Genomic DNA, 13019 nt, shown 5'->3' with positions numbered 1-13019 from the left:
CAAAGGAGGTAGAAATACACATGGCATCTTAGCTCAAGAAAGGCCTTTACAGGTTATCTGGTCCATTTCCCTCTAAGGTCGGGATCCAACTCTACAGCACCTCAGTCAATATTCCGCTTTCCTGGACATACCCAGAGACAGAAAATCACCATACTCCATTTGCTGATGGATTTTACTGCTCGAAAGTTCTTTACCTACACTGGGCCAAGCCTACATGATGGCCCTCATTTTGCCAAGTGGCACTACGGAAAAGCCTAAATTCTCTTCAAACAAATGATGCCACTTTATCTTCCCCTAAGTCATCTCTCCCTGAGATCCATAGCTTCTTTAGCCATTCTTCATATGTCAGGGATTACATGACAAATACTTAGTTGAAAGAGCAACAGGGTGATTTAAAAATAATGAAAACTAGGTTGTACATAAGTTTTGGAAACAAATTTGTAAAGAAACTATCACGGTTATTTGGGTAGCACTTTGTTCAACATGTGCTCTTTACAGCACATTGGTTCCAGGGTCTGATTCATCCCAGGTCCTTTGCATGTCCCTGTTGATGGCTGAATGGCAGCAAGAGGTAGCTCTATGAGAAGGCACAAACAAAAGGTTCTTGACTACATGTTCTCATACCACTTAGTTTCTGGAGTATTCAGTTTTTGAAAATGTTCAACACTGAATTATATTTTTGCATCAGTATTACTCAAATACACTACTGTTCTTAAATTATTTCCCTCCCTTTAAAGTGACAAAAATATTATTCTAATCTAAACAGTGCTGTGTCTAGAACGGGATCATACCATGTCTGGAGGTAAGAGGGGATTCAACAGTGGCCTGTGGTCTTACAATCAGATAAAGAACATACAGTTCTAATCCAAGCCCTTCATTTAATGGAAACTATGAACAGAGTCCTGGAGAGGCTAAGCGATTTTGTCAAGGTTAAACAGTGAAAGAGGGATTACAATTCACATCTGCTTCAGAGCTGCTCCTGCTGTTGGATGTGCTGGCAGGGTGAGGCTCAAAGTGTAGCCACAAGGGTCGCCAAATGGTCACCACCCCTGATCCAAAGACCAAGCACCACAGCTCTCCTTGGACTACACCCCCTACTCCCCAAATGAGAACAATGCCCTTGGCTCCATTATTGTACTCAGGAGACCCCAACCGAGTGTCATTACCAAGTAATTCCTTCTGTTACTGGGATTCTGGGGTTCCTTGAGCACTTGAACATCCATGGTTCAAAGAAGAAACGCTTTCTCTTTCTACAGATCTAACTTCATTTTTTTAAAAAAAGTTTGAGACAAGAGAGTTTAGTCTATTGGATACCAAAAAAAGCTTCTCTGTTACAACAAGCCAAGAAGCCCTTATTAGCAGCACATGAACAAGCTGAGGATTCTGATAAAAATGAGAATATCACATCTTATAAATAAGTGGAAACATTAAAGTAAAACGCTGTCATCATTATTTGTATTAAAACAATAATTCCATTTTCCCTTATGTTCTTACCTTATTCCCCTAATGGAAGAAGCTGTAAAATTCCATTCATGAATTTGTTTCTGCAGGTTTTAAAAACAGAAGTCAGTAGAGCTTGATTTTTTCCATGCAAAAAAATAACTTTTGGTTTCACTCTCTGGTCAGTCGCTTCTGCTATTTTACTTTCAAGAGAGATTTAGGTGTTAGAGCAATATATTTTATATAACTTGGAAGACCAGAAACGTTTTCTCATGTATTACAAAAATTCATTTGTATCTCTAATCCAGTTTAGAGCGAATGATCTAAAGTTGAAACAGAAAAAGCACGGAATAAGTACACACTGAATGGACTTTCATCTTCTGTCAACATATCAGGAAAACTCTAAAATGAGTTTGAGAACAGCCCACCTGAGTGACCTGTGAAAATATTTGCAGAAGGAAAAATGTGGCAGCCACCAATCAGTGTTCTCCAATCTTTCTTTTTTTTCCCTGGGCACACAGCCGAGAATACATTTCCCAGCCTCCCCTGGAGGGTGGGGCCCCGCGATGGAATTTTGACCAATGGGATTTAAGGAGGAATGATGTGCACCATCTGTGGGCGTGGTTCATAATAACCTCCCCAGCGATCCTTTATTCCACTACAAGAGGGAATGTGGACCCTACTGCAAGTTTATGACACAAGGCATAAACTTTTATCATGTTAAGACATTGATATTTAGGTGCTATTTGTTTTAGCAGATAGCTTGCCATAACTAACACAAAGACTAACCTGGATTTCATTTTGTACAAGGTGCATTTTTAAAAATAACTCTGGGGGCACCTGAGTGGCTCAGTCGTTAAGCGTCTGTCTTCGGCTCAGGTCACGATCCCAGGGTCCTGGGATCGAGCCCCACATCGGGCTCCCTGCTCAGCGGGAAGCCTGCTTCTCCCTCTCCCACTCCCTCTGCTTGTGTTCCCTATTTCACTGTGTCGCTCTCTGTCAAATAAATAAATAAATAAAATCTTAAAAAAAACTCTGGGGGCACCTGGATGGCTCAGATGGTTAAGCATCTGCCTTCAGCTCAGGTCATGATCCCAGAGTCCTGGGATCGAGCCCCACATCGGGATCCCTGCTGAGCAGGGAGCCTGCTTCTCCCTCTCCCTCTGCGTACCCCTCCCCCTGCCTGTACGCTCTCTCTCTCTCTCCCTGTCAAATAAATAAAATCCTTAAAAAAAAAAAAAAAACCTCTGTTCCCTCCCTCCACCACCACTGCCCGCACTTAATAAACATTGCACAAAGCTAAGCCTCAGAACAGAGATCTGAAATCTGTTCCAGAAGAGCCAAGGCTACAATACCAATACATCGCAGCAACAGAAAATCATTTAAAATAAGAAAGCACATATGGTTGGCCTGAAAAATGGCATAAATGACCAGCTAAGCCCCCCAGAGAAGTGTGAGAGCCAGAAGACTGAGCATATGGCTTAGGAGAATAGCCACGAGCAGCTGGGTGACAAGTTTCCTGCCTTCCTGGAGGAACAACAACATGAACACCTGGGAGGATGGCCCTCAATGGGAGAAAATTCATTCATCCGTGTCAATTAAGCACCTACTATGTGCCAGGCAAGGTACCAGCACGGAGGATGTAGCAGAGAACAAAGCCTCTGCCTTCATGGGGCTTACATTCGAGAAGAGAGGAGCAACTAATTAAGTGGTAACTTAACATCATGACAGAGGACAAAAAGCAATACAAAGCCAGAGAGCACTGGGAAGGGCATTAAGGTGGGGCGGCGGTCATGGCATTAGGCTGGATGCCCCAGGAAGGGGTCTCTGATGACTTCTCAGCAGAATGTTAAAGCAGGTGAAGGAGTGAGCTGTCCAGACACATGGGAGGGACAACAGCCCCAGGCAGACAGGAAAAATCCTGTCCCCAGGGCATGTCTGGGAACCGGCAAAGGGGAGTGGGAAAGAGGTTGGAGAGCTCATGAGGAAGATCACACAGGGCCTCGGAGACCATCATCATCTCCTCTTCTACTCTGAAGAAGAGGAGAACCCTTGAGGGCCCTGAAAGATGAAAGTATATGCCAAAGTGAAAGCCACCACCTTGGACCCAACCGTGTAGAAAGACTGAGCGTATTTTAGAGGACTTGTGTTCAAAGTCACTGGAAGGCGGCAGTCGTGGAGAGCAGGAACCTGCTTTTGGATTCGGGTACAGAAATATGAACCAGGGCAATTTCGAGAGCACCTTGTCCAACCCACCTACAGGCAAGAAGTTTGCATGTACATAAAAAGGCCAGCCACAGGAGTTTTCAAAGTATTCTCAGATGGAAGGTTTACTGTAGGGTAGCTTTAGGGAACTTCTTGAGTTGGGAGGAAGATATGCGGGCTAAAAGGTAAACAACACGGACTCCCCTCTTTCCCTTTATATCATAGTCAATGGGCATTTGGGGGGTACCTGCTTTGTAGATACTATGGATATAAAAAGCTACAAGTCATACTCGGGCTTGCAGAGCACTTGGGGAGACATTCTCAAAAAGTGATCCAAGAGCAATGGGAAATACTGCGCATACTATACAGGGAAGAAGGTAGCCTACATCCCGTGAAAGGGGTGGGAGGGTGGTTAGAGACGCCTCCGCAGAAGTTAGGGCTCGGATGACTGGAAGAAGGAATTGCAGGGGAGTAAGGAGGACAGAAGAGCACACAGGAGCCCCTGCAGGGCCAGCTCAGGGGACAAGGAGAAGACGGGATTACACAAGGGCTTGACACTCAGTAAGAGTCAGTTTTAATCTGGAAAGCCACGGGATTCAGTCATGGTTTGGGGGAGTATCAAGAGGGCCAGTACAGGTGTTTTAAAATTATTAAACTTCTGACTTGAAGTATACCGTATGTTCAGAAAAGGGCACAGTGATCATCGAAGTAAATTTCTACAAAATGAAGACTCGCTGTAACCAGCATCTAAATCAAGAGACAGAACATGAACAGCAGCCCAGAAGCTTCCCTCAGAATTGCCCCCCACCATGCCCAGTCATCCAAGGGTGGAAACAGCAACCGCTATTCTGACTTCACCACCACCGAGAGTTTTGCCTGTTCTGCAAGAATATGTAAATGAAATCGTGAAGTCCACACACTCTTGCATCTGCACGTGGGGTTTTTCGTGAAACATCTGGTGGTGGAAGTCAGGGCTGGCCTCATGGCTTCTGATCTGGTGTCCTGGTGGGTCAACGGACCCAGATTCCTCCATCGTCAACGCGGTGGCTGCTCTCCTCCCATGTTAGGCAGCGACCTCACCCTTTCTGAGGGGGGCTATTTCACCACATCTAAATCATGAGGAGGAAACGGACTCAAGACTCTAGCTGTTCACGTCAGGGTCAGAAGCCCCCAGTAGGAGTGCACAAGCAGCAGAGCCAGGGTGGGCTGCGGAGAAAGGGGCCAGGAAGCCGGAGGCGGGGCCACACCTGCAGGGTCCCCGGGGCGCCGACTTAGCATCTGCCCTCCAGGTCCCAGAGTGCGCGCCTCTGGGGAGGAATCCTGGGCGTCCGTGACAATTCTGTAGACTTTTTATGTGCTTGTCCCATTGCTAACATAAGCGTAAAAGGCAACAACGACAGAGCTTTCCCCCACAAGCAGCCCCACCTGTGCGGCTGGCGTCGGCAGCTACGCTATGCCTGTTGGCAACTCTGGGGCACAGGAGTCGCTGAGCGAGCAAGGCTGTGTCTGACCCTGCTCTGTGCAGTCTACTTGCACTGTTGTGCTGGGGGCCACTGGTGCCAGCTGAAGAAGGCCAACTGTGCCCATCTCCTCCTAACTGCACATCCAGGCACGCGCTGGAGGTTGCCTGAAACTGGTCACGGTGGGAGCAGTTATACCACAGAAAGCAGCAAACGCTACAAAGTCCACGCTCTGCTCCCATGTCCCCGTGCCACGAGTTAAGCGTTGACCAGAAGTTTCTGAATCCTTGCCTAACAAACCAAAACTTCATCTCCTCCTACAGCAGTGCTGCACGTAAGTGAACACGCGCATGCGTGTGATCTGCCCACCCCCCCCCCCAGCCTCAGCCCACCAGGAAAAAATGCAACACTGTGTAGAGAAATGTCATCTCACTCCAGGCAAATCTGCTTGCTTTCACGATCTGCAGAATTTCAAAAATGTAAATGAAGGCAAAAGCAAAAGCTTCCTCTCACAGCAAAAAAGGCAATTTATATTTCCCTCAGACGTTTGTTCTGACAACTATGAGCACTTGTGCAAAACATTTCATCAGTCAAGGAAAACTAGCATTTGCTGCTTGTATCGTTCTTTTCCATTTCTTATTACAGACTACATACAAAGTAAAACATTTACAACTAGGGAGATAGTGTAGGTACCCATGGGAATGCCTTTTAAGGGCCAGCAACAATCACAGGGGTCAATAAAATGGGCAACGTTTGTAGAATTCCATGAGACCAAAACCATTTGGCTCTAAAAGTCTCAAGAGTCATCTGAGCAGGGTTAGTTTCTTTCTCCAAGTACTTGTCAAAACATGAGGTGTTGGGCGCCTGGGTGGCTCAGTTGGTTAAGCGACTGCCTTCAGCTCAGGTCATGATCCTGGAGTCCTGGGATCGAGTCCCACATCAGGCTCCCTGCTCGGCAGGGAGTCTGCTTCTCCCTCTGACCCTCTCATGCTCTCTCTGTCTCATTCTCTCTCTCAAATAAATAAATAAAATCTTAAAAAAAAAAAAAAAAAAGTTTCTTTAAAAAAAAAAAAAAAAAAAAACATGAGGTGTTGTGTATCTACATCGATGGAATAGTGAGGTTACAGATCAGAATTTTGAAAATCCTCTTGCATCACAGTGGCATCAAAGGGGAGTGTCTGCTGATGTTCTCCTCCTTGGCCATGCTGGTTACTTAGGTGTGTTCCCGTGACAGACATCCATCGAATTGTACATTGACGACTGATGGACTTTTCAGGGTGTATGTCATACTTCCATAAAAGGTTAAAAACAACTCAAGAGGCAAATTTAATAGAAAACCTATGCATTCTTCAAAGGAGATATATCTGTTTGAACACGTGTATATTTTATTATGGCTTTAATTTTTTTCTTTTGCACTCAAATATTTAAATTAATACACATAGTGCAGCAAAACAAAACGATAACAAAAAAAATGCCAAGCACACATTAGGGCAGCTCATCTTCACTAATGGCTGCTGACTCTGATGAGTAAGAAGGTTGGTCCTCTGTTAAATATTAGACAAAGTTCCTGCCTTACACTTATGCTGTGGACTGAATGTTTGTGTCTCTGCAAACCAGCTGTTGGAGGTGGGGCCTTGGGGAGGCAATTAGGTCATGAGGATGGAGCCCCCGGGATTAATGCCCTTATTAAAAGGGACACAAGGTGGGCGCCTGGGTGGCTCAGTTGATTAAGCGACTGCCTTCAGCTCAGGTCATGATCCTGGAGTCCCTGGATCAAGTCCCGCATCGGGCTCCCTGCTCGGCAGGGAGTCTGCTTCTCCCTCTGACCCTCCCCCCTCTCATGTGCTCTCTCTCATTCTCTCTCTCTCAAATAAATAAATAAAATCTTTAAAAAAAAAAAAAAAAAAAAAAAAAAAAAAAAGGGACACAAGGGAAACATCTCTCCACCATCTGAGGACACATGAGGAAGACAGCCTTCTGCGAGCTGGGAGGAGGGCCCTCACTAGAACCTGACCACGCTGGCAGCCCGCCCTTGGACTCCCAGCCTCCAGAACTGGGAGAAAGAAAGGTCTGTTGTTTAAGCCCCCAGTCTATGGTATTCTGTTACAGCAGCTCAAGTGGAGGAAGACAACTTGAGATTTCGTGCCTATTTTTTTTATATATACCTCTATTGAGATATAATAAAGACCTGCATAAATTTCACGTGCATAATTTGAGGAGTTTGGACATATTCAGACACTTATGGAATCATTACCACAATCAAGGTAATGGCCATATCCAACACCTCCCAAAGTGTCCTTGTGTCCTTTGGTTTTTGTTTTGTGCGTGTGGGGGGTAAGGACACATGAGATTAACTCTCTACAGATTACGAAACACACAATGCCATACTGTTAACTATGGGCGCCACGGTGCACAGCACACATCTGCAACTTGTTTAGGCAGCAGAAGTCACACTTCGTACCCGCTGCACAATGGGGGGGGGGGGGAGTTGCTGTGTCACGACTATTTCTGATAAGGAACTTCTTGCATGATTTTGGGCCTCTGCTTATTCTCTAATGTTATGTTTCATTTTTTGAAGATACTGTTTATTTTTACCTGATTAAGACATAATTGCTCACACTCTTATTTCCAGGGAAAAAAATCCTTCTTCGCCAGGTTAATGGCAGAAGCCTCCCCACACTCCATGAAAACATATGCAAAGCAAACAGACCTACCTAGTGAATGCACTTGTCAAAGGTACTAGATCTTTTATTACTAAAAATATGTTATTAAAGAAAGAAGCTGAAGAAGTACTTTAGACACACAGAGATCAAAAAAATAGTTACTACCACACCAGGCACAGCCCAGTGTTTCTGTGATCTCTTTAGTGGGCAATTAAAATGTTCCCTCTCCTGTATTATTGGTGTGAACATAAACTGGAGTGGTGCAAACCTGACAGGAGCTATCACATTTTATTTATTTTATCTTTAGTAGCTATCAAATTTTATTTTTTCTTTTTTAAAGATTTCTTTATCTTAGTGTGCGTCCAAGCATGCACACGCATGAGTAGGGGGAGGGGCAGGGGGAGAGGAAGAGAGAGAATCCCAAGCAGACTCCCTGCTGAGTGTGGAGCCCGATCCCAAGACCCCCGAGATCACAACCTGAGCCGAAACCAAGAGTTGGATGTTCAACTGACTGAGACACCCAGGCGCCCTGTAGCTATCAAATTTTAAACAAAAGTAGTCTTAAATCCAGTAGTTCCATTTCTGGGAATCTCTGTTCCTGAAACAACATACAGGAGCATGTCGGGTGTAACCACCAGGATGTGCACCAACATATCTACCACTAGATAGAGTGCACAGGTGAGACTGAAATGTTCACTGCAGGCAGGTGGGAAAATAAATTTTGCTTCATCCCTACTTGGAAATGTACCACCATGATACAGGAATACTACATTTAAAAACATCAGGTGGGGGCGCCTGGGTGGCTCAGTCGGTTAAGCGTCTGCTTTCAGCTCAGGTCATGATCCCAGCGTCCTGGGATCGAGCCCCGCATCGGGCTCCTTCCTCAGCCGGGAGCCTGCTTCTCCCTCTCCCTCTGCCTGCTGCTCTGCCTACTTATGTTCTCTATCTTTGTCAAATAAATAAAATCTTTTTTTAAAAAAATCAGGTGGATCACTGTGTGCTATTTGAAAAACTGTCTATGATGTATGAATCAATTTAAAAAGTTGCAAAATAATATATACTTATGATCACACTTTAATGAAAATGCCTCTCTCTCTACACACACACACACAATGTATGCACTCATACACACACTTACACATACATAAGGGAGTTTAGAGAATGGTAAAGATGGATATGCACCCAAGTCACTGGGGAGGGGAGCGGGGGCGAGGTTTGGGGGATTTGGTGGGACTTTCCTGTTACTCCTTATCCACTTCCTCATGGTTTAACTTTTTTCAACAAGCCTGTATTCATTCACATAAATATACACACATTCGTACAGACACACCCACACACAAATATATAACATAAACACTGTGCTTTCAAGTCCCACAACAGACTCTCCGATCTGAACACTGAATTTCTGATTAAACAGCAGAGAACAGAGAGAGAGCTGTGCCTGATTTTTTTCTTACCATTTCGGTGGGTGAGACATGCCACAGAGAAACCGTCTTCTCCTCAGCTTCACTGTTTATAGACACGTATGAAGGCTGGTAGACTTTGGTTGGTTCTATCACCAGCACCTAAAAGAACAGATTTCTGTGACGTACAGGAATAAACCAGACAGGTTACTCTGCCCAATGAGCAAGTGGGAAGCGCTATAGTGCACAAATACCTGAGCACCTACTGTGTGCCTACAATGCCCCAGGGCCTGTGGATACCGCAGTCAGGACAGAAGTCCCCTCCCTCCAGGCGGGTCCATGCTCTGATGGGGCAGACAAGAAACACACACATATGGGATATGGAATATGGTCCCCTATGCAGCTCTGAAACAAGTACTACAGAATAAAGGTGTGTGTGTGTGTGTGGGGGGGTCACTTTAGACAGGGTGGCCCAGAAAGGCCTGCCCAAGAAGGTGACAGAGAAGAAACAGGGAGGCTACAGTTTTTGAGAGAAATGAAGCAAACTGGATGATCTGCAGGTAGGTACTCAAGTCTATAGAAAATACAAGGGGATGAAAAGTGAGGTGACATTCCATCACTAATGTTTTATTGCTGGGGGAGAGGGAGGGAGGGAAGGGGAGAAAGGAGAGAAGGAGAGGGGAAGAGAATGAATGAATGAATTTCCAAAGCAAATAAAACAACATATTTAAGATCACTAAATCTGGGTAGACATTACACAAGTGTCTGTTCCATTATTTTTTTTTTTTAAGATTTTATTTATTTATTTGACAGAGAGAGACACAGCGAGAGAGGGAACACAAGCAGGGGGAGTGGGAGAGGGAGAAGCAGGCTTCCCACCGAGCAGGGAGCCTGATGCGAGGCTTGATCCCAGGACCCTGGGATCATGACCCGAGCTGAAGGCAGACGCTTAATGACTGAGCCACCCAGGTGCCCCTGTTCCATTATTTTTTGTACCTTTCAATAGGTTTGAAATATTTCATAATTAAAAGATTTTAAAACTTATTACCCAAGAACAAAATCATTATCATAAACATCTCAAACAACTTAATCACCATTAGAAGTTTAATGAAATTCCTCAACACGGCACGTTCACAAAACCTCATGGTTTTGTGATGAAATATGAAATATAATGATCTGAAGTTCAGTATCTAGGGTGCTTAGGTATCGTACTTATGACTCCTTATAAGATGGTCATAAAACTCAAACAAAAACTTAATGAAAAGTTAATAGTCACTTTGCTTTCCAATAATGTTTTAAAAATTAATTAGTGGCATTGGAGACAAACCGAAGCTCAACAGGGAACAGTGCTAAATTCCAAAATTTTGCTATTACTCTCGCAGTGATTTAGAACAGGGTTCCTCCACCTTGGCACCGCTGAGGTTTGGGGCTGGGTAATTCTGTGTTGGGGATGGGGCTGTCCTGTGCACTGTGGGATGTTTGGCAGCATCCCTGGCCTTCACCCCACTAGCCGCCAGGAGCAACACCTTCCTCGCAGTTGTGACAACCAAAAATGTCTCTAGATATTGCCAAATGTCCTCTGGGAGACAAAATGACTCAGTTGAGACCACTATCTTAGAGGTCACAGCCGACTTTTTCTAGTGAGTTGATCTATCACTGGCTGAGTCTACCTAAGACGGATGGGTATCCTAACATTTTCAATTACTCTAAGGTTTTCTACCTTTCAGCGTATTCAATAATTAGACAGCACCAACCCCCAGTTTCTTTTGTTCTACCTGAAAGAAATGGATTAAGCATAACTTACTGGAAATCTGAGTCCATTAGTAACTTCATTTGTTGCCTCAAAAATTATATCTAACCAGAAGTTAAGCCGTTCTTGCCTGGGTGAATGTTCAATAATAGGTTTCTTGAAGCGCTGAATTAATAACAAGTTCTGAACTAACGATCGAAGGTACCTGGAAAAATCACCAGCATCGATAAATCAGATCCAAGAAACGGAATTCCATTCTACTCCCTTTAAAAGAGGTTTCCCAAAAGCTTCATTTATTTAAATTCATATTGTGTAGTGAGTGATTCTTAATCCCTTGGCAGCCACATACTTAATTAAAAGAAACCCAAAGAGCGGGCAAAATAAGTTTGTCCAACAAAATCATACAACGTGGCTTTTTACCAACATTGGGCGAATGGTAATCAAAGTGTACACACTGGCAAGCATATGCTAATGGTCTTAAAAACAAAAGCATGCAGTTTGAAATTTAAAGCAATTCCAAAATGGCAAAATTTCAAACTCAGTCTTTTAAAATTTTTATTTTTTAATATTTTTTTAAATTAACCTTTTTTGAAGTAATTGTAGATTTACATAATAGTCATAAGAAACGATACAGAGAGATCTCGTGTACTCTTGGCCTGGTTGATACCAATGATGACAGCTCATACAATTCTAGAACAAGATCACAAGCAAGATATTGAAATGGATACAACTAAGATAGAAAATGTTTTCACTGTCACAAGGATCCCTCATGTTTCCCTTCTACAGCCACACTGCTTCCCTCCCATCTCTCTCCTCTCCTCCTTGACCCCTACCAATCCTCAATGTGAAACTCATTATGTATTTTTTTAATTAGATCTGACCAGGTAGAATTTGAAGTTATGAGGTCTTCAATCTCATCATATCTTTACTGTCTTCAAGCAAACTGAAGTGTTTGAAACACAGCTGTTAGGCAGTGGTGGTCACATGCTCTCTGCTAGTGAAGGGGGATGGTTGGGCTGAAAGCATCACAGTATTATTTCGTCCTTTGAGGATAAAGTCTGGAGCTGTCCTGGGAAGGCAGGTCAGCTAGACTCTGACTGACTTGCTTGGGTACTCTGCACTGAAGGAGTCACTCATTAGGCTTGGGTTGTCCCAACTCTTAACATTCCAGAGAAAGGTCCGGTCCTTGACTAGCTTTTGGGACATCACCTTTAAGGCCCTGGGATATCCAGCCTGGTAAGAATGCTTTTGTTTACCGGGGGCCTTGGGCCATGCCAGAAAGTTCGTGCTAACAACAGGTTGCATGGTGGGGGCCTTGGGCCATGCTGTATCAGTGTCATCTCCAGAGAGGCTGGGGACTCACTAAGGTCAACTATGCGGTTGCTCCATACCTCCCCAGAAAACCCTGGACACCAAGACTTGGTGAGCTTCCCCGGTTGTCAATACTTTGTGCATGTTGCCATACATCGCTGCGGGGAAAACTCAGCACGGTCTCTGTCACTCCACTGGGTGAGGACAGCTGGAAGCTGGTACCTTGTCTCTCCTGGACTCTGCCCTTTGTGCCTTTCGTCTTTGCTGATTTCAAGCTGTATACTTGTCTTATAATAAACCTTAACCATGCATACAACAGCTTTTCAGAGTTCTGTGAGTTCTTCTAGTCAATCAGGAACCTCAGGGCGGTCTTGGACCTACAATATTAGGTCCCAACAGTGTAAGTCAGTGTAGGTGCTGACGTAACGAGAATGTATTCAAGGCTCAGCTGTCACCTCCATGGAGTCAGCTCTGTCTGGCTCGGGTACAGCAGGGCACCCTAAAAGTAGAATTCTGGAAAAAGCAGCTGCTCCACGAGGGCTGGAGGCTCTGCCTGCCTCCTTGCTCACGAAGCCTCAGAAAGATTTCAAGAGGTTGATACGGTTTGGGGATCAAATTTAGGTCCTTCAGACTGGGAAGAAATGGGGTCCAACTAAAAATAACTGAAGAGGCTCTGACCCCTGGGAGTCCAGATTGGCCCACTGAGCTGGGAAAGAACAGGGGGCAGATGAACATGGGTCACTGAAAGTAAAAAGTATTAAGTTATGCACGTAATCCAAATGCATTT

At 44.5% G+C, this 13019-nt stretch overlaps 1 protein-coding gene across 1 annotated transcript in view; it reads right to left on the bottom strand.

Moving 5' to 3' along the window:
• Window positions 1–13019, bottom strand: part of MAP3K15 (mitogen-activated protein kinase kinase kinase 15) — a 121127-nt gene that overhangs the window by 37210 nt on the left and 70898 nt on the right. Inside the window, exons 10-12 of the mRNA XM_078064457.1 lie at window positions 10976–11126; window positions 9226–9333; window positions 1495–1544 (exon numbers count right to left, since the gene is read on the bottom strand). Coding sequence (XP_077920583.1) covers window positions 1495–1544; window positions 9226–9333; window positions 10976–11126 — 309 coding nt within the window. The remainder of the gene's footprint in view (window positions 1–1494; window positions 1545–9225; window positions 9334–10975; window positions 11127–13019) is intronic.

This window comes from Halichoerus grypus, chromosome X (assembly GCF_964656455.1).
Source record: "Halichoerus grypus chromosome X, mHalGry1.hap1.1, whole genome shotgun sequence".
Classification (NCBI taxonomy): domain Eukaryota; kingdom Metazoa; phylum Chordata; class Mammalia; order Carnivora; family Phocidae; genus Halichoerus; species Halichoerus grypus.
This window is presented reverse-complemented; position numbering and strand designations above follow the sequence as displayed.